This window comes from Crinia signifera, chromosome 2 (assembly GCF_055691185.1).
Source record: "Crinia signifera chromosome 2, ASM5569118v1, whole genome shotgun sequence".
In the NCBI taxonomy this organism is placed as follows: domain Eukaryota; kingdom Metazoa; phylum Chordata; class Amphibia; order Anura; family Myobatrachidae; genus Crinia; species Crinia signifera.
The window spans coordinates 333292606-333311478 of NC_139218.1; the positions used below are offsets into that span (position 1 = coordinate 333292606).

Consider the following 18873-nt stretch of genomic DNA (forward strand, 5'->3'; position numbering starts at 1 on the left):
TGTAAGCTCTCACGAGCAGGGCCCTCTCTCCTCATGTGCCTTTCTTAGAATATATAAACCTCTGCCACCCTGATGATTGCTGCAGTGTCCTGTCCCCTGATGCAACTATCCATATTTACCATGTACTTGTACTTGTCCTAAATTGACTTGTACTTTAATTCATTATCGGTTTTTACTCATTTGTGTATTGTTAGGCGCTGCAGAACCTTTGTGGCACATATAAATAAAGGATAATAATAATAATAATAATAATACATCATTTCTTAAGATTAATGTATTAGTATTCACAGCCAGTGATCAGTTTAGCCTCCGCCCCACTTCAATGAAATCCCGCCTTGCGAATTAATGTGCTTGCTGTGCAAGTGAATGTATACGGCTGCACATCCATTCGCTCCCGAGCAAATATGTCCAAATCCTGTCAGAAGCTGCTCACCATCGAATGTTCCACTGGGCACCAGTCATCGCAGCCGCCACGTAGCCCCGGACTTACTCGGCAGCTGAGATGAACAGGGGCACATCTGGGAAACGCTTGGGCATGCCTGCATTTTCCGAGGCATACCCAGCATTTTATTCTCACGCACTCAGCGTTTTCCCTGACACTCCCACTAAACAGTCAGTTACCACCCCTAGAGGCCTACGTCTTGTCAATCATCTTCTGAATGGCTAGTTAAGGAAAAAAGTAGCCATCTTTGTTCACTAACCTCAGTCACGCATGCGCGAAGCAGCTCTTGCGCATGCACAGTTTACTAATAATTGCCCCGATGTGTGGCCCAGTGGCATTGAAATCTAATAGAAAAATAGACTGCGCAGGCCAGACTCTATAGTACAGATCTGTACGATAAAGTCCAAATCGAATGCATTTGCCTTGCAGTGCGATTCAATCCTGATTCGTTCCCGATTGAATTGGGATCGAATAGCAAGGCAACCGCACTGTGTGTACATCCCTTAAAAATGAATAAGTCAACAATCTTACAGGATCACTAAATATGCCTAGTACTGTTAATGAGTGTGATTCCATTGGTATAATGCTGCGTTTCACATACGGATCAAAGGATTGACACATGTTTGCTGTGGATAAATTATTTATTAGCAAATTATTATTCTTATTCAGAAAAATATATATGTTATGTATTATTGTTTTTTCCAGAATTCTCTCCAGGAAAAATGGTGCGATACATTTAGACGTTCTGAAAAAAGAAGAAAATATATTTTTAGAGCACATTCCCATGTACAATATTGGACTCTTAACAGGTAGCAGATATATCATAGTCACTTGTACAACAGTAGTGTAGACACAAACACCCCAAAAGCTGAATTTTAGATATCACTTCATTTTCGTAGCTTTTAGTAAGCAATAAAAAAAGAATAATGACTAAAGGTGCGTACACACTGGGATTTTGGCATTGATTTTGGCTATGTAGTCAAAATCGATAGCAAGCTATGCACAATCGCGTGTTTAGTCGTATCCGATGTCGATACGATGCATGGCCCGGCAGTGTTGGTACTGCAAGTAGAAATAGACTTTGCAGGCAAGTCTAATTCTACTATCTCATAACAGTGGCCCACCTTTAGTTGTCGTGTGCCAGCCAATACCGGTACCTCGCCTGGTCCCCGCAGCACATATACTATTTCGTTCTACCCAATCAGAAGCATTTTGAGCATTTATTGGCTAAAGCTTTCTAAGGGCGAGATGTACTAAACCTTGAAAAGTGATAAAATGTAGAGTAATAAACCTCCAACCAATCAGCTCCTACCTGTCATTTTTCATACCCAGCCTGTGACATACTGTAGCAGTTAGTTGCTGATTGGCTCGTTATTAATCACTCTTCATTTTATCACTTCTCAAGCTTTGTACATCTGGCCCTAATGCTCCCGCATGCATATACTATCCAATTATCTACAGATTGGCCTGAAGGTTGGATAGTGTGTATAGCTTTAGAAACTGACTGGTTTCTTTGGGCAACTCCTCCACTTTATCTTTCTGTAAGATTTGATACATCTCCCACTGTATGCTACTGTTGGTAATACCGATATTGTTTATCACCTGTGATATCCTATATCACTTTACTGTACTTCACTATCATTTATGTTCCAATTATGCCACAGTTCCCAGCTATTATATACAGGATGTGCAATAACAGCCGGTTGTATTTCTATTATGACGTAAGAAGTAAAGCACAGTTATGTAGAACATTCATGATAGGTCACTCACGCTGTTGATCCAGGAAGTGAAAGCAGAGACTCTGGTGAACACTGATGGTTTCTGGTAGTAGTTGCATCCAAGAGAGGATCCAAAGCTGACAATACCATGGACCTGGTACACACCTCCGACAGCGCAGTTGAGGGGTCCACCAGAATCACCCTGAAGAAAACAAAGACAAAGATAATTATTATTACACAATAATACAACAGTACTGTAATTACACTGCTTCATAATTTTGTTCAATTAGTATTTATCTTGACGGATAGTATAGAACATGAACTAATCCTTCTTATCTTGGATGGAGTAATGGTTAGCTTTACTGCCTCACAGCACTGATGTCATGTGATTGATTCCCACCATGGCCCTAACTGTGTGGAGTTTATATATTCACCCCATGCTTGCGTGAGTTTCCTCTCGGTACTCTGGTTTCCTCCCACAATCCAAAAATATACTGGTAGGTTAATTGGCTCCCAACAAAATTAACCCTAGAATGTCTGTGTGCACGTGTACATGTGGTAGGGAATATAGATTGGAAGCTTCACTGGGGCAGAGACTGATGTGAATGTTCAAATATACTCTGTAAAGCGCTGCGGAATATGTGTGCGCTATATAAGAAACTGGGAATAAATAATTATCTTACCAATTATGTATTATATTCTCTACCAGATTTAAGTTTAACTGTGTGATATTTATATATTTCTAGGTCTATGAGAATATAAGTAGATTGAAGTTACATTGCAGGAAGATTTGACTCCATCACCACCAGCACAGATCATGGTAGTCTTGACAGTTGCGCCCCACCAGGCACTAGTAGAGCAGGTTGCGTGGGCAACAACGGGCAGAGATACCTGCTGGAGGATGGTGGCTGCAGATCCATTAGCTGCAGAGAAAGATAAGTGCATGCCATGAAAATAATAAAAACAATATAGTGGTATTCATTTTTTAACATTAAGCAATATTGTGTGCTCTATAGAGACAGAGATGAAACTGCTGAATTATTCCCTGTTTCTTTTTTATCTAATTTGTATTCATTCATATGGGTAAATTTACTAATATGGGAAATCTATTGAAGATGGGATGTTGCCTCTTAGATCTGATATATTATCTTCTAGAAAATTCTAAATAAATTAGAAGTAGAATGTTGCTATGGGCAACATCCCATCTTCAATTGAACTCCCATCTTAGTAGATTTACCCCCTTATAGTGCAGTTTTTCACCATTCTTTATAACAATAAATATTGCTCTTTTATTGTTCTTATGTTTCTGACAATGTTCTAGATCAGGGGTCCTCAAACTAATTTGCTCAGGGACCCCATCAGATAATAAAAATAATTACAGGACCACAGCAAGTTACTGCTGAAGTTCATCATATCACATGTGTAGTCAGCAGACAGCACATACATGGCAGTATCGTGGGGGTACACAATTACATCTAATATAACAGACAATTGTGTAAATACTGTTTCCAAGGGAGGAAAAAAGAGGAAAGATATACTCTGGGTGGCGGCACTCTTATCTCACAGACTGTGGTTAGGCTATTGTTACACCTGTTTAAGACATGATATTTATTTTGAACATCATTAAAAATATATGTTTACAACCTTAATGGATATTCCTTGTCTTGTCTCGTCTCAGTGCTGTGCAAAATTATGTTATAATGGTTGGTATCAACAGGTTGGTACCTGGTAGCTGCAGAAAAAATTGCAATTTTAATATGGACCTAGTGTGATCCTCATATTACCCAGGGTTAATACCATTGTGTAGGTAATGGTTGTGGGAATTTTAATCATTGGTCACATAAAAAATAAACAATAAACAAAAAGGTGTTTTGCTTTTCTGAGATGGGTACGACCAGTATGTGAGCAGGTAATAGAATTATACTGCTCAGACAGCGATATAGATGATAATTGCAAGAGGTTATTTCAAGCAAGAAGGGCTATAATAGCATGTAGCTTGGTATGCTGTCAGCACAATAACGATAAGGGGTGGGATCTTGTGCGCTGAGAGCCGCAAGCAGCCGCCGTGTTGTTCGTTTGCTGGTCTGTCCCCGTCTGTCAGCTGTGCGCCGGTCACGTGTGTGCACCACGTGATCGGCAGGTCCCGACGTATGTTTTGCTGGGCGCTTGTTCCCGTGAACAAGCGCCCAGTGAAACGTACGTCGGGACCTGACGATCACGTGGTGCACACACATGACCGGCGCACAACTGACAGATGGGGAAAGACCAGCAAACGAACGACACGGCGGCTGCTTGCGGCTCTCAGCGCACAAGATCCCAGGGACTAAGGTAACTGCTGGACGTATCCAGCGGACCCCCACCCCTTATCGTTATTGTGCTGACAGCATACCAAGCTACATGCTATTATAGCCCTTCTTGCTTGAAATAACCTCTTGCAATTATCATCTATATCACTGTCTGAGCAGTATAATTCTATTACCTGCTCACATACTGGTCGTACCCATCTCAGAAAAGCAAAACACCTTTTTGTTTATTGTTTATTTTTTTATGTGACCAATGATTAAAATTCCCACAACCATTACCTACACAATGGTATTAACCCTGGGTAATATGAGGATCACACTAGGTCCATATTAAAATTGCAATTTTTTCTGCAGCTACCAGGTACCAACCTGATTGATACCAACCATTATAACATAATTTTGCACAGCACTGAGACAAGACAAGGAATATCCATTAAGGTTGTAAACATATATTTTTAATGATGTTCAAAATAAATATCATGTTTTAAACAGGTGTAACAATAGCCTAACCACAGTCTGTGAGATAAGAGTGCCCCCACCCAGAGTATATCTTTCCTCTCTTTTCCTCCTTTGGAAACAGTATTTACATAATACTACCCATACTCAGGGGGCACCACTGGTGGTCCAATAAACAGATATTTCTAATTCATTAGATGTCTAGGACCCATGTATCCAATATAGGATCTCTCACCAATTTTCTTGCAGACAACATAGACCAAATACCCATCAAAGTTAACCACAGTGGGGTGTGACCACTGACCAGTGTGGATACAACTCTCAACATCCCCCTCTCCACTTCCCTTTTCTATAAAGTATAACAGACAATTGAACAGATTTTTCAGACTCCTTGAATCACTGACTGAGATTAGAAAAGTCATCAGCCTGATGGTCAGCAACATGGAGTCGCGACCCCATGCTGAGAAGGTTGGGACCCACTTTGGGGTCAGGACCCACAGTTTGAGAACCACTGGTCTAGATATTTAACAATACAAAACCCAGGCATATACTTTCCTAAAAACATTCTATTGCTCTTCTGCCTTTTGCAGTCAAATCTATCCCATTTTACAGAGAAGGCTGTGCACTTACTGGAGAGTCTTCCCCAGCCTGTAACAACGCAGTTGTAGTTGTTTGCAAGGGTAACACCACTAGCGGGCAGGGTAGCCACCTTCACAGCAGTATTCAGAGTGGCGCTGGAGGCCAGCCAGAGGATGGCAATATCATTGCTGCAAAAAAGACAAATATAGGGACATTTTCAATAATGAAACATTTATAATCTCAAGCACTTAGATGACTATGATCAATCACTGGATGGGGATGGCCAGCAAAGGGTCTCCCTTCAATGGCGACATCAGTGTTTCACATCAATGGCAGAAAACTATCAGTGGTGATCCATTGATGGTTTACATCATATTGATGGCCATCACACACACACACGCACACACACACTCACAGTGCAGACACTGGTTCTCCGTGGTAGATGGAACATGGTGAGTGGTCGCCCATCTTGAAGGGGGGAAGGATAAACACTAAAATAAATGCCACCTTCTCTGCCGTCAACGATGGAAAACCTTTGGTTCACTTTCATTGATGGCACAAAATCAGCCATTGAAGAAAAACCATTTAGGGCAATTAACTACCTACATCGGCTGTATGAATGTATTTTCACCATGCACAATAACGTTCCTCCTGATGTAGGATATTATTGTCAGTCAATGCATTGTTTTAGGACCACAGCTGAAGTGCTATTGGGTTGCAATACCGAAGCGTGTATATACACGTGTATATATATTTTTAAATAAATGAATATTAAAAAAAAAAAAACTGTCCTTGAAGAAAACAGCACAATCACCCTTCTCTGCGACGTAGTGACCTGTTTTGGGGCATTGACTAGTTCTACTTTGAAAGCACATTGCAATTCAGTAACCTAGCAGACAGCAAAGCTTCATAAACCCATGTAGTCAGTAAAACTGTGCAAGCATCTGACAATGATTATTTTGTATATTTTGCCTAGTGCCGATATTCTATTATCTTTAACAAGAATGCAACATCTTAGTTACAGTAACTATGATAAACTTTTCCTATTATAGTTTCTTACCCTGCAGCAACATTATTGGTATTCCAGCTGGCATGCTTCCTGATGGAGGACACGGAAATGTACTGTTCAGTGCCGTCATTGGCACTCAGGCTGTGTTCTCCCAGAGCCACACGGAAGGAGACTACTCTGTTACAGAGGATGAGAAGAAGGAACATGGTATTTTCTGTGCATATAGGGCCGGATGTACTAAGCTTGAAAAGTGATAAAATGGAGAGTGATAAACAGCCAGCCAATCAGCTCCTACCTGTAATCTCACAGGCTGTGTTTGCAAAATGTCAGGTAGTAGCTGATTGGCTGGTTGTTTATCACTCTCCATTTTATTACTTTACAAGCTTAGAACATCTCGCCCATGGTCTGTTATTTTCTAAAATATGAACCCAAATATCTTCAACAGTTTAAGGAACCAGTGATAATAATGCCTTTAGTATGGGGTGGGTCGATAGGGCCTCAAGCATCTATTTAACTAGCATAACAGTGCAGATCCATTTATAGGGATCCATAGCATTACAAACTACAGTACATACCCACCAACATGTGAGGGTCAGGAATCGGTGCAAATAAAAAAAATGTATCAGAGAGGGGCGTGGCTATGGAAAAGGGGGCATGGCCATATGTTCAATTCCTGTGTGTGCGAGAGTGGAGAATGATCACTTTACCTGCCCTGCTCCACGTCCCCCGCCCAGCGCTGGCCCTCTCCTGCTGTGATTTATTGAACCTGCTGCCCTGCACAGTGCACACTCCAGACAGCACGTTCTCCAGAGTCTACCCCGAGCAGGAGGCGGGCCGGCCGTGTCCCTCCTTGGTGCACCTTGGGAGTTGTAGTTTTGTTTGCCAGCTCCCCCTCAAGCTCCCTGGGGAATAGCCGGCAGTTGGAAACTACAGCTCCCAGAGTCCCCGCGGCTGAGACTGAGAGGTGCTGCGGCTGAAGCTTAAAAGTAGGTACAATCGGTACAGGGGAATTTATCCGGTACAGGCCGTTCAAGAACGGTACTGTACCGGGTAAATCGGTACAGTTGGAGGGTATGCAAACTATACTCTCATAGAAAGATAAGTGTGAAATTACTTCAGAAGAGAAAAGTGGTGTTGTCCACAGATGGCCGCAGGTTGATACTACAGTTATAACTGCTACAAACTATATTTCTACAAAGCCTGTATGTTTAGCTGTACATCACTGTCTGGTTAGATAGAGACGTATCCAGATCCTTCCACCTTCCAAATCATTCGATGGTCGGCGACCATCGAATAATGTGGGTGTTTCCCCATAGGCTGTGAATGGATTTTTATGTTAAACATTCATTCGCAACAGTGCAGGTTAACTTAGTGTGTGAGGGGTTGCGGGCGGACCTGTGATCGGCGGGCAGCGTCTGGGGGACTTTCAATGCTGTGAATGTAGTCAACCAGAATAAGGGCCGAAGAGAGTTAGATTTGCGTGAGTTATTTTGTTTCTGTGCCGGGTAAATACAGGGTAAATATTGGCAATTTTTCTCTCAGTTTGAAAACAACCCAGCCAAATCTAACTCTCTGCACATGTTACATATGCCCCACCTGCAGTGCAGCATGGTTCTGTCCATCTGCAAATAATTGCAGCCTTGAGGTGCATACACACTGGCCAATATATATCATCCGTTCGATTGAATGGCCAATATATCGATGCATCATCGTCCAGTGTGTACGAGCTATATATATGTGAACAGCGCTGTTCACAGATATATCGCGTTGGCTTTGCAAGGTCCGATATATCTAATGATATCAGCACATCGTGCTGTGTGTACGGGTGATCCACCGATGCCCGTACAGCCATGCCGGGAGCCGCCAGTGATTTGCGCCCTCCCATTTTGGATGTCAGCCCCGACGGATCGGGCAGTGTGTATGGAGAACACGCTGCCCAATCCATCTGTAAATATAGCTGCAGATTGGTTGATCTGCAGCTATTTCTATCGGTGTGTACCCAGATTTTCTAACAGGTTGGAATTAGGCCCTCGGTGTAATTCTTTAAGTGTTTAAGCAATAATAATTAATTTACTATACAGTATATCAGCAGGCCTAATTCATGTTTAGCTGCTGTTAACAAGTGAAGCTGCCAACCAGAAATGAAGAGACGTCCACTGGAGCTATTGCAAACTCATTTGTACACATATCCATAATTGCACAAAAACAGGGAACTGGGGGACTAATGCCCGGTACACATCAGGACGACACGCTCACGATGCACATCGTGAGCGGGTCATCAGTGTCTCCTCCGACCCGCTCACGCTCACGATCAGATCGCGACCCGCTCCCGGGTGTATGGTCGTTTTCAGATCCTACCTGCTGCAGGTAAGATCTGAATAACAACCGACCCGCGGGGCCGCGCATCCGTTCCGAACGGAACAGAACAGAACAGAAAAGGGCCCAATAAACATACAATCTACATCCAATTGGTAGGAATTGGATCTAGATTGGTGGGATCGTACCCTCGTCGTTCCTGGTGTGTACACTGCATAAGGGTTGCCCTATGGCTAAGCAGACTTGCAGCATATACAGATTACAGAGTAGTTTCTATGCATATACTGTATGATCTTAGGTGAATGCAGGTATATGCCCCAAAAATGGCAATGGCACGCATGCATTTTACCAACCGTTCCCCTCAGACCCCTGGGAATATCTCTAAATGGCATTTTCCTGTCATTAACTTTTCTCGGGTATCCTCATTCCAAGCGAGATCACTGAGGCACATTGGCACATGCAACCAGTCTGCCAATAATTGCACCATTGTATGATATTCGGTCATGGGGGGTTATTCTGGTTGATTCGCTCGGATCTGGTTGATGGCGGATTCGCCATTCTTACGAGTCAACCAGATCCCGGCCTGCGAATGCTTGTACGCCGGCCCACCATTCACAGGGCGCATATGTTTGCACTGCATGCAAATGGTTCCATTCGCATGTCAGTGGGAACCTCCCACATCTTTCGATGGTTGCATGCATATGTAAGGTTGCTCTGAGGGACCTTACATATGCGTGCACGTTCAGGAGGAAGTGGGCGGGCAGCTGATATCCAGGGATGTCAGCTACCTGCCCCCCACATGTCCTCACGGCTGAATTAGCATGAGAACGCCCAGCGTTCTCATGGGAACGTCAATGAAACGATGGACCTTCCAATATGCTAATGGACCCGCCCGGCACAGCCGCCCTTCACCTGCAAGGATGGGTGCGGGGCTCCCAGCGAAAAGTTTGTTCGCTGTGGGTTCAGACACCCAGCATCTGCACATGCACAGAAATGACCCTGCGCGTGTGCAGATGCAAAACATAAGACCCCTTGAGAACGAAGGGGTCTGAACGAACGGACCTGAATAAAGGTCCATGGTGAGCAAACATGAAATAAGCCCAATGTCCAGTAGTGAGTCTGTAACACCTTGTTAGTAAGTACCATTAGCTAGAAAATATTAACAACTAGGTTATGCTTTTCTATACATAGTAAACTAGTGCTCTTTTGAGGGACTACTAAGAAGGGCAACTAAAATGGTGCATGGCCTACAGATGTAGCCCCTGCCATCCTTGGCCGGGCTCGCCAGACCCTCCCTGCTGGGGGGTGCCGGCGGCAGGGGCTACACTGAACTGGGACATGGGTGCGTCTCACACGCACACGCATCCCAGTCTCTCGGCGGGGACGCTGCGTGTCCCTGCCCGTCTCTGCTTCAGGGAGACGGGCAGGGTTAGGGGGGGCTCGGGATGGCAAATGGTACCTGCGGTGACGGGCGGAGACGGCAGGGGAGGCGGCAAGGACCGGAGGCAGGCTCCGTTGCCCAGGTGGTGCGTGAGCGTCTCGTGCGCGCACCCCCTGGCGGGGCTGGCGTGATGGCGGGGCTGGTGTTAGAAACGCCAGCCCTGCAAAGATGGGACAAGCCCCATCTGTACATCACAAAATGTACCAGGAAAGACTAAAATATCTTAATATGTATACTTTAGAGCAGAGAAGGGAAAGGGGGGACATGATAGAAACTTTCAAATAAAACAAGGGTTTTAACAAGGTACAGGTGGGAGACATTCTTCACAGGAAGAGGAGCAACAGAACACAAGGACTTGCATGGAAACTAGAGGGAGGAAGATTCAGGGGAAATTTGAGTAGTAGATAAGTGGAATAGCCTCCCATCAGAGGTGGTAGAGGCAAATACAGTAGAGCAATTTAAACATGCTTGGGATAGGCATATTGATATCCTTACAAAGAAATAAAGATCAAATATGGTTTGAGGTAACATGTTTAAAAAAGGGCAGACGGTGGGCCATGTGGTTCTTATCTGCTATTCTATATTTCTAATCAGCAAACCAGCCCGTTACCTGTCCACGCAGTGAGCAGCAGTCAGGACACGGTTAGCACGGATCAGGGAAGCACCACAGGTGTGGTACCAGCTGCTGCCAGAGAGATACTGGAGAGATACCTGGTGGAACACAATAACAGAGCATTGCTATATGACACTGTATAGTAAAATCTTGGGTATACTTAATAGTTAATACCTGATTCCGCGAAGCATAATAATAGTCTGAAATAAAACATATGCATTGAAGTTGTGCTAAAATGTAAATCATAATGTCCATTTTTTCCAGAAACCTTTTGACAAAGTTGTTCTACAGTATTTTAAAATGTATTCTTAAGACATACATTCTAGGTGTGTTCTATGATCTTTGTGTTACATTGTTCAGTGATATGAAACTTTAAGCAGATCACAAGACTATAATATGCTTGTTCCAAGTTACAGTTACTGCAATTAAATGTATAATAAAATTTATATAATTGATCCCAATAGCGTACATAAAGTTGCTGCAAAACGCACATTTTCTTGCCAACTTGAATACTCATTAAGGGACACACAGGTCCATGTACTGTAGAATTGGAAGGAAGCTGTTGTTGTTTACACTTTGTTCGCTTGCAGATCAAGTCTTAGGGGGGGTATGCAATGTGATTCGAGCTCCCGCAGCCATCTCCCGACGGGGGAGATGGCTGCGGGGCCCTATTCAATGCTGTCTTCCCCGACAGCATTGAACAGGGGTTTTGCGCAGAACGAGCCCGACATCACAAGCTGTCGGGCTCGTTCTGCCGAGAAAAGCCGGAAATAGGCGAGCTACCGGCCGGAGCTCGTCTATTTCCGTCATCAACTCGCGGCCACGCCCCCTTCTCGCCGCTCGGCGGCCGGGACATTGAATCCCGACTGCCGAGCTCCAGGCGAGCTGACTGAGAACGGCTGTTGCACTAGCTCGACAGCCGTGCCCCTGACATTGAATACCCCCCTCTGACTTTCAGCAGAGGCGGAACTACCATTGGTGCAGCAGGTGCATTACTGCTGCCACCCACTGCTATGTGGCATATTGTGAACTTGGGTTGGAGTGGAGGAGTGGGACAACATTATACTGTATCTTTGCACCAAGGCCTACCACTCACAAGCTCTGTCACTGACTTACAGGCCTTGCCACCATGTTTAGTGATTTGTAATGGCAGAAGGAAGAAGCAAACAAATATTTAAGATGAATACACTAATATATTCATTATAAGTAGGGTTACCACCTCATCCTTTTAATTCCGAACACATATTATTTACACAGGTTCTGTGGCTGGCTGACTTCAAGAATCCATTTTGCCTGGTTTTAAACAGCCACAAAACCTGTGTAATTAGTATGTGTCCAGAAAAGGTGGTAAACCTAATTATAAAGGTAACTTAGACCCGATATGCTGTGTCTATCAGCAGGCTTATGTGGGGTGCGGTGCCCATGGATTGGTTGCGCTGGATGGCCCTAGTGTGGCACCCCATTACATTCATTAACACTTACTGTAGCACTGACTAATTCCTTTAACTAACACTACCGGTATTTCTTTAATTTTTTTTATTAAACTTTATTATTTTTGTTGCACTTTCTAACACCAATATTTATTGACGCTATCATTTTTTCACTGGTGTGCTGCCCTGGGCATTCTGGCTTATGCTGGAATTTGGTGTGTGCACCCTGCACCTAGATATAGTGTAGGGACCCCCCCCAATACACAGAGAAGCCTTGACGACAGCGTGGGGGCTTACACATAAATTTGTGCAATATATGTAACCATGATCTCTGAATTCTGTTGCCATATAGGATTTATATCTTGTTGCTGGTATCATTCAGGGTGCTGGGGGAAAATTGAGTGTGTTTTTATTATATCTCTTGAGGGTTCCTGGCTCATGATGCACAACACACACACACACACACACACATACCTCCCAACTTTTGAATGTGCTAAACCTGGACCTAGAGGCAAGGCCGTGGTTGGAAGAGGTTTAGGCCTTGGATGGAGGGAGCAGAGCATTATGCAGCAGGGGTATGACAAAGTGCCACGACCCCCACCATCTTTATTTTGGGGTTGTGCAGATCGCACCTTGATCAGCTGGGCAGCCCCCAGCTTCCCTCCTTTCATTGTTAGATGTCTTGAGTACAGCATCTATTTAGCGATTATTGGCTGCTTTGCAGAGCAGAGAGACAGTGATCACTGGCTCACCCACCCCCCCACCAGCGGGAGGCTGTGGCATGCAATTGGGACATTGTCAAAATAGTGGGACTGTCCTGCTGTAATCGGAGCAGTTTGGTGGAATACACACTGATGATAATACTGTAATTGGCTGATTGCAGATTACATTCTCCACTTGAAAAAGATTAATTCATTTGCAGCTATATGGCAGGAGTCTGATTGCACTTCATTCTTTCTTTTTTAAACCTCACAACCATTATGCCAATAAAGCAGCATGGTCCCATTGTTATGCACCATTGTGGATATGTTACTTATACCCCTTTTACACCAAAACGCCGGGTCGCACCCAGATTTTTGGAACCAGCTTCAACCCGGGTGCGATCCGCTGTTTGTTAACTTTTACACCGGTGGCTGCCCTGGCAAATTTCTCCTGCACGCCCCCCCCGGCGGAGGCGGTTCCTGAGCTGGCGCTTGGAGATGACATAATCTCCAAGTGCCGGGACTGCCGATTGCCGCGCCGATCCATGGAACGCTGTGCTGGGGGCAAGCCCAGCACCAAGGTAAGATGCTGGGCTGCCCCAGGCACCGTGCACCCCCCAGCCCCCGTCCACGAGGTGAATGGATGCCGCACACAGGCATCCATTCATCTCCTCCCTGCCTCCGCTGCTGTCTGCAGAGTACAGCAGACATCAGCGGAGGCTATGTGTGCCCCCCATCCAACCTGCAGATGCTGCGGTCTGGAGATTGGGCTTCCCCAATTGATGTAAACGGGAGCAGGGTCGGATGACCCGGCGTACCTGTTTACACTGCCCTCTACCCAGGTCTTGCCCGTGTTCTACCCTGGTCAGGACCTTGGTAGAAGTCCTGTTTAAAGGTACAAGGGTTAACCCCTTTTACACCGCTGCGGCATTGTAAATGGGGCATAATTAGTAACTGTTTGATCGCTTATGTCCAGTAGCCAAATTTAAATAACTGCAAGCACACACTATGTAAAGATATATTTTCTTTTAAAAATACATTTAAATATTAACTGTTACTCATAGGTGTGCGCACATTGAGTGTTAGGGGTGCACAGGCACCCCCTAATGCTGTACCCCACCCTTATGAAAACCTCTGCTGCTAACAATACCAGCAATACCCTTAACCAAAGACTTTTGCTTTTTAGAACGGTATTCCATTTAAAGAAGCGCCCATCAATCAATTATATGTGTTTGCATTGTTAATTGAACTAGACCATTGTCATATCACTAAATACATGCGTCATCTATATATGTTCATGACTGTATTGGCATGTACTGTTACAGAGAGTAATTAGAAGATTACAACTGAAATAGGCAGGAGATTATGGTGTGGCTGAGAGACTTTTTATATTGTAGCGAGTGCCAATAGATGACGGAAGACATGCCTGATTGGTGGTGTTAGACTCGCCCAATAGGTGGAGCTATGCACACTCCTTGGACGGTGCACCCCCTAATAAAATGTGCTGCGCACTCCTTTGCTGTTACTTATAATGTTTACAATCCGTTTAGTGTTCTGCATATTTTCTATGTACTGTATAAGATCCACAGCTAAAAGTCATATGTAAAATCTTCGTTTTTTTTACTAAGATGGGAGTTCTGTTGAAGATGGGATGTTGCTATAGGCAACCAAACAGATTATATTATCTTCTAGAAACACAGATTCTGATTGGTTGCTATGGGACACATCCCATCTTCAGTAGAACTCCCATCTTAGTGAATAAACCCCCATGTGTGTACTAAAGTCTTACTCACCTGCCATGGCCAGGCGTTCTTTGCTGCATTACTTCCTCCTACCACACGTCCATTTTGGTTTTCTTCCAAAAATTGGATATTATCCTCGTGACAATATCCTTTAGGCAGAGAAAACAGATATTGAACATTATTACTTATTTAAAACATGCCTTTAATTTGTTTCACTCATTTCTACTTGCTCTCTTAAAACACTATTTGAGAGTGTTGTATCGAAAAATATTTTATTTTGTCATAATACAGATAACGTATTTGAACAGTCATGCTCATTGGTAACTCTACTTTCCCCTCATGGTACGGTGGCTGGTGCTACTTCAGTCTATACTTTAGTCAGAGGTGTCATTGATCTATGTGATGCCCCTTGCTACCTGCATGAAGTGGGATGGAGCCTTGCAAAAAGGGGTGTGACCTCATCAACCTACATTAAAGTCACTTTGAGGGTTCCCGAACATGCTGGGCTGCCCTCATTTTAGTGTTACCCAGTACGATTTTTTGTTGAAAAACAGCTTCAGGAACTCCAGGTCTGGGGCTGGAGTAATTTAAAAATATTATATATATATCAAATTTGTTGGGTCCGACACTCAATAAAACCAAATTCAACTGCTCCTGGTGCCAGCCTCCCCGCAGGGGAAAACATAAGGTGTATGGGCTGGATGCACTCAAGAGGCTGTGCTAATAATTGACAGTTATTCAGTTGTAGTCCACAACCTTTGAATCATTGTCAATTATTTGCACAGCCTCTTGAGTGCTGACCAGCCCATTCACCATATATATATATATATATATATATATATATATATATATATATATACATACATACTTATAGAATTGTTTAGAAAATAGGCGCTCAAAAGGAACTTTAAAATAAAACTTATTTTATGGAAAGTACACTTTGGACCAGGACAGGTTCAGGAACCCGGTTTCTGATTATGTCATATTTAATGAGCTGAAAAATAGCACTGGTGTAACACGCCAAGGTGTAGTGATGCCACTGTCTTTAGTTTCAGTTTATATAATAAATAGCTTGGAATTTATATACTAATATCTCTAGTTTATTTTAACAAATACAACTATGCAGTTAAAAAAAACAATGTAAAATCCACAATGTTTTTTTTTATAAATTGGAAAACAAAGGCTTCCACAGATCAATAGTTTAAAAACTGGTGTAATTAGAAGTGTGTGGTGTAAGGACATTTACATGTTGGGGGTGCTCTGAACCCCCTCTGTTCTGATCAGTCTGGGGGTTGCAAAGATTGTTCTCATGAATATAATGACACATCTTCACAGTGGCCCTCTAACATGCTCTCAGATAAGCAGCGCAGAGAACTCCAAGACTAGTCCTGCACTAGGCCTAGGAGCAGCCATATGAGGAAGACATATCTGCTGTGGGGGCTATGTGTAACATGTTGTTGTTTTTAAGGGAAAGTGGGTTTTAAAGTAGATTTTCAACATTTTTAGGTTGGGAGGCCAAGATGGAATTTCATTAATGTACCCCTAAATTGCTGAATGTTGGGGTTCTGCTGGACTAACCCTACATATATTGGAGATGTTGCGAGTTGGGAGAAGGGCAAAGAGGGATATGAGGGACAAGAGGGGAGGAAAATATGAGGCGGGGAGAAGGATTATCTCAATCCTGACACTACCCATGGTAACCTGAGATGGTGGGCACACAAGGTCCTGCAACCCAGTACATTTACTGGCATCTTTTAAATATAAGGGGTGGGGGGGGGGGGGGGGGGGAGGTTGGCGAACCACCTCTGCCCTACTGCCACCATTTGGAATTTTTTTTAAGGACAGTTTGAATCTGCAATGGTTAGATGTGATTCTTTCTCAGGAGAACATGGAGTAATTCATTGCCCTCACTTGCTTACCTAATGTGATAATGGTCTACTTTTTGCTTTTAAAATGTTTATTTTTCATAAATGTTAACTCCTAAAGCCTAGACAATATACATGTAGATGTAATGATGTGCATAGGGGCTGATATGGAAGGGAGTGTCACTGCATCATTTTGTGGGCATAATTAGATGCTTACTCTTCATGCATTTAAATGAACCGATAGTCTAACTCAGTGGTTCCCAACCCTGGTCCTCAGGTACCCCCAACAGTGCATGTTTTGCAGGTCTCCACACAGAATTACAAGTGCTATAATTAGCTCCACCTGTGATCTTTTCAATTGTGCCTAAATAATGAGTGCACCTGCTGGGTGACCTGGAAAACGTGCACTGTTGGCGGTACTTGAGGACCAGGGTTGGGAACCACTGGTCTAACTGCAGGGCCGTCTTTTTGTATGGGCTTAATGGGAAATTGCCCAGGGGCCCAGGTGTATAAGGGCCCTATGCTGATAGCTGAGGATTCCATTTTTCCAGGGATATCAGAATTTTGAAAATCGGCCCTGGGGAACTGGAGATATCCAACTTCAAAGCAGCAGTCCACATCCGACCTGTTAATTGCAATTCCCAGTCATATTTCTCAGGTTCTCTCTAACGTAAAGTTTTTCTGATAGTATATTCCAAAAGCTGTGACTCTCCCCTTTCTGTTGACACTAGTCTCTATCATGCCCAGAACCAGAGATATCAGCCTTCCAGCAGCCGATCCCTGCTCCAGCTCCAAACGTCTAGTGTACAGCTTTATATTTTTGTCAATGGATTGCTTTGGCTCCTGATCTCTGATCCCCAAGTCCCCAGCACCTATTGAAAGTTGGGACTCTAGGTTTTTATACTATTGAAGGCTAATAAATCTATTTCCAGATAATGGCGATAGCTGCCCTTCCACCGGAAAATGATGAATATTAAGCCCACTCCATTATCCAACCCTCCCCTGCGTATAAAACACCCCCTACCTCCCTGGAAGTAATTTACAAGGGACCCTTCATTCAGCTCAGTGCCCCCTTCCACACGTTAGTGTTCTCCCTCCCACCACCTGTGCAGTAAAGGAGTAATTAGCAGAAGTTACTGCTCCAGGTCCTACATGTTGAATGGAAGATAGAGCACCCCCTGCCACCCGTGGTACATCAAAGCTGCTGCTGATAGCACCCCCCACCCCTAGGAGGGGAGAAGGGGAGAATGAGTAAGGGCCCCAGTGCATTGCTTTGCCCAGGGGCCACATTGCTGTTAAGAAGGCCCTGGACTCTTAACTGTTAAATATAATTTTGAAACATTATATAAATGGTTCTATTTTAGATGTAATAAGGTAAACAATAAAAATAGTAATTTGTAAACACCCCCCCCCCCCCGTGAGGTATTTTTTCTTGAACTTATTGATCTAAAAGAACTGCTACCTCCATTTTCCTACAAATGCATCTTACTCTTTACAATGTATGATAGACTTCACGTTTTCACCTGTCTGTAGTTGGACTAAACTGTGTAATTCTCAAGTCATTGCATTAGAATACATGATAAAGTGTGTTTGTAATTTTGAACGAGAGAAAAGCAGGGAAAACAGAGGACTTGAGGGAAGGGAGAAGGGGTCTCTCAGAATTTGGCCACCACTATACAACCTAGGTTCCCTTTAGAATGTAAGCTCTAACGAGCAGGGCCCTCTCTCCTCATGTGCTTTTCTAAGAATATTAGTTATCGGTAATTCTTTCAGTAGTAGTATGAAAGTGATTAAAAAAAAAACAACAACACATTTCCAGGAAATACATTGAGTATTCAATTGTTTATATAAAACTTACCACAGAGGACAAGAGCAGCCAATACAAGAAGCCTGAGCATTGTGAGATGATTCTGGGGAATGTTCTGTAAAGACCTAACAGCAGTGTCTCCCCTTTTATATCACTGAAAAAGGCATCAATGTATAGTGAGAATATCTCCAGGTGTTGCCGGTAAAACAGGTGGCAAATGAGTTTCCAAGCTTCCCTGAAGGACAAATATATATATATATATATATTTATATATTTGTTGTTACGTAAGGATTTGTACAGCCTTTATTCACCCTTTGCCCTTCCGGAAGCATGCCAAATATAGCCCAAGTGTCCCCGAATGGGACGTAATTCATTAAATGGTTTGTAGTAAATGTTCTGACCTTCAGCCAAAATGCTCTAATCAAAGGGCAACCAAAGAAATAATGATAAG

General features: G+C 43.5%; 1 protein-coding gene across 2 annotated transcripts; it reads right to left on the minus strand.

Moving 5' to 3' along the window:
* Positions 1-1088: 1088 nt before the first annotated feature.
* Positions 1089-18537, minus strand: LOC146059128 (chymotrypsin-like elastase family member 1). 2 transcript variants are annotated; one of them, XM_083171247.1, is made up of 8 exons: positions 18474-18537; positions 14802-14899; positions 10875-10975; positions 6559-6684; positions 5550-5686; positions 2938-3083; positions 2213-2362; positions 1089-1187 (listed from the first exon to the last, which is right to left on the minus strand). In XM_083171247.1, exons 1-8 carry the CDS (start codon positions 18511-18513, stop codon positions 1179-1181), a joined length of 807 nt encoding a protein of 268 aa, XP_083027373.1. In that variant the 5' UTR covers positions 18514-18537; the 3' UTR covers positions 1089-1178. The 2 variants fall into 2 exon arrangements, with proteins under 2 accessions (XP_083027373.1, XP_083027372.1); XM_083171246.1 differs by lacking the exon at positions 1089-1187 and having other exon boundaries at positions 2195-2362.
* Between the last annotated feature and the right edge of the window lie 336 nt (positions 18538-18873).

Excerpts from the sequence above, each read along its gene's own strand:
- LOC146059128 (XM_083171246.1), bottom strand. The coding sequence starts at position 18,513 with ATGCTCAGGCTTCTTGTATTGGCTGCTCTTGTCCTCTGTG. Across the intron at positions 10,976-14,801 it reads AGAACGCCTGGCCATGGCAG|GTATCTCTCCAGTATCTCTC; the intron begins GTGAGTAAGACT and ends GTGTTCCACCAG. Across the intron at positions 6,685-10,874 it reads GCTGCTCACTGCGTGGACAG|AGTAGTCTCCTTCCGTGTGG; the intron begins GTAACGGGCTGG and ends CCTCTGTAACAG.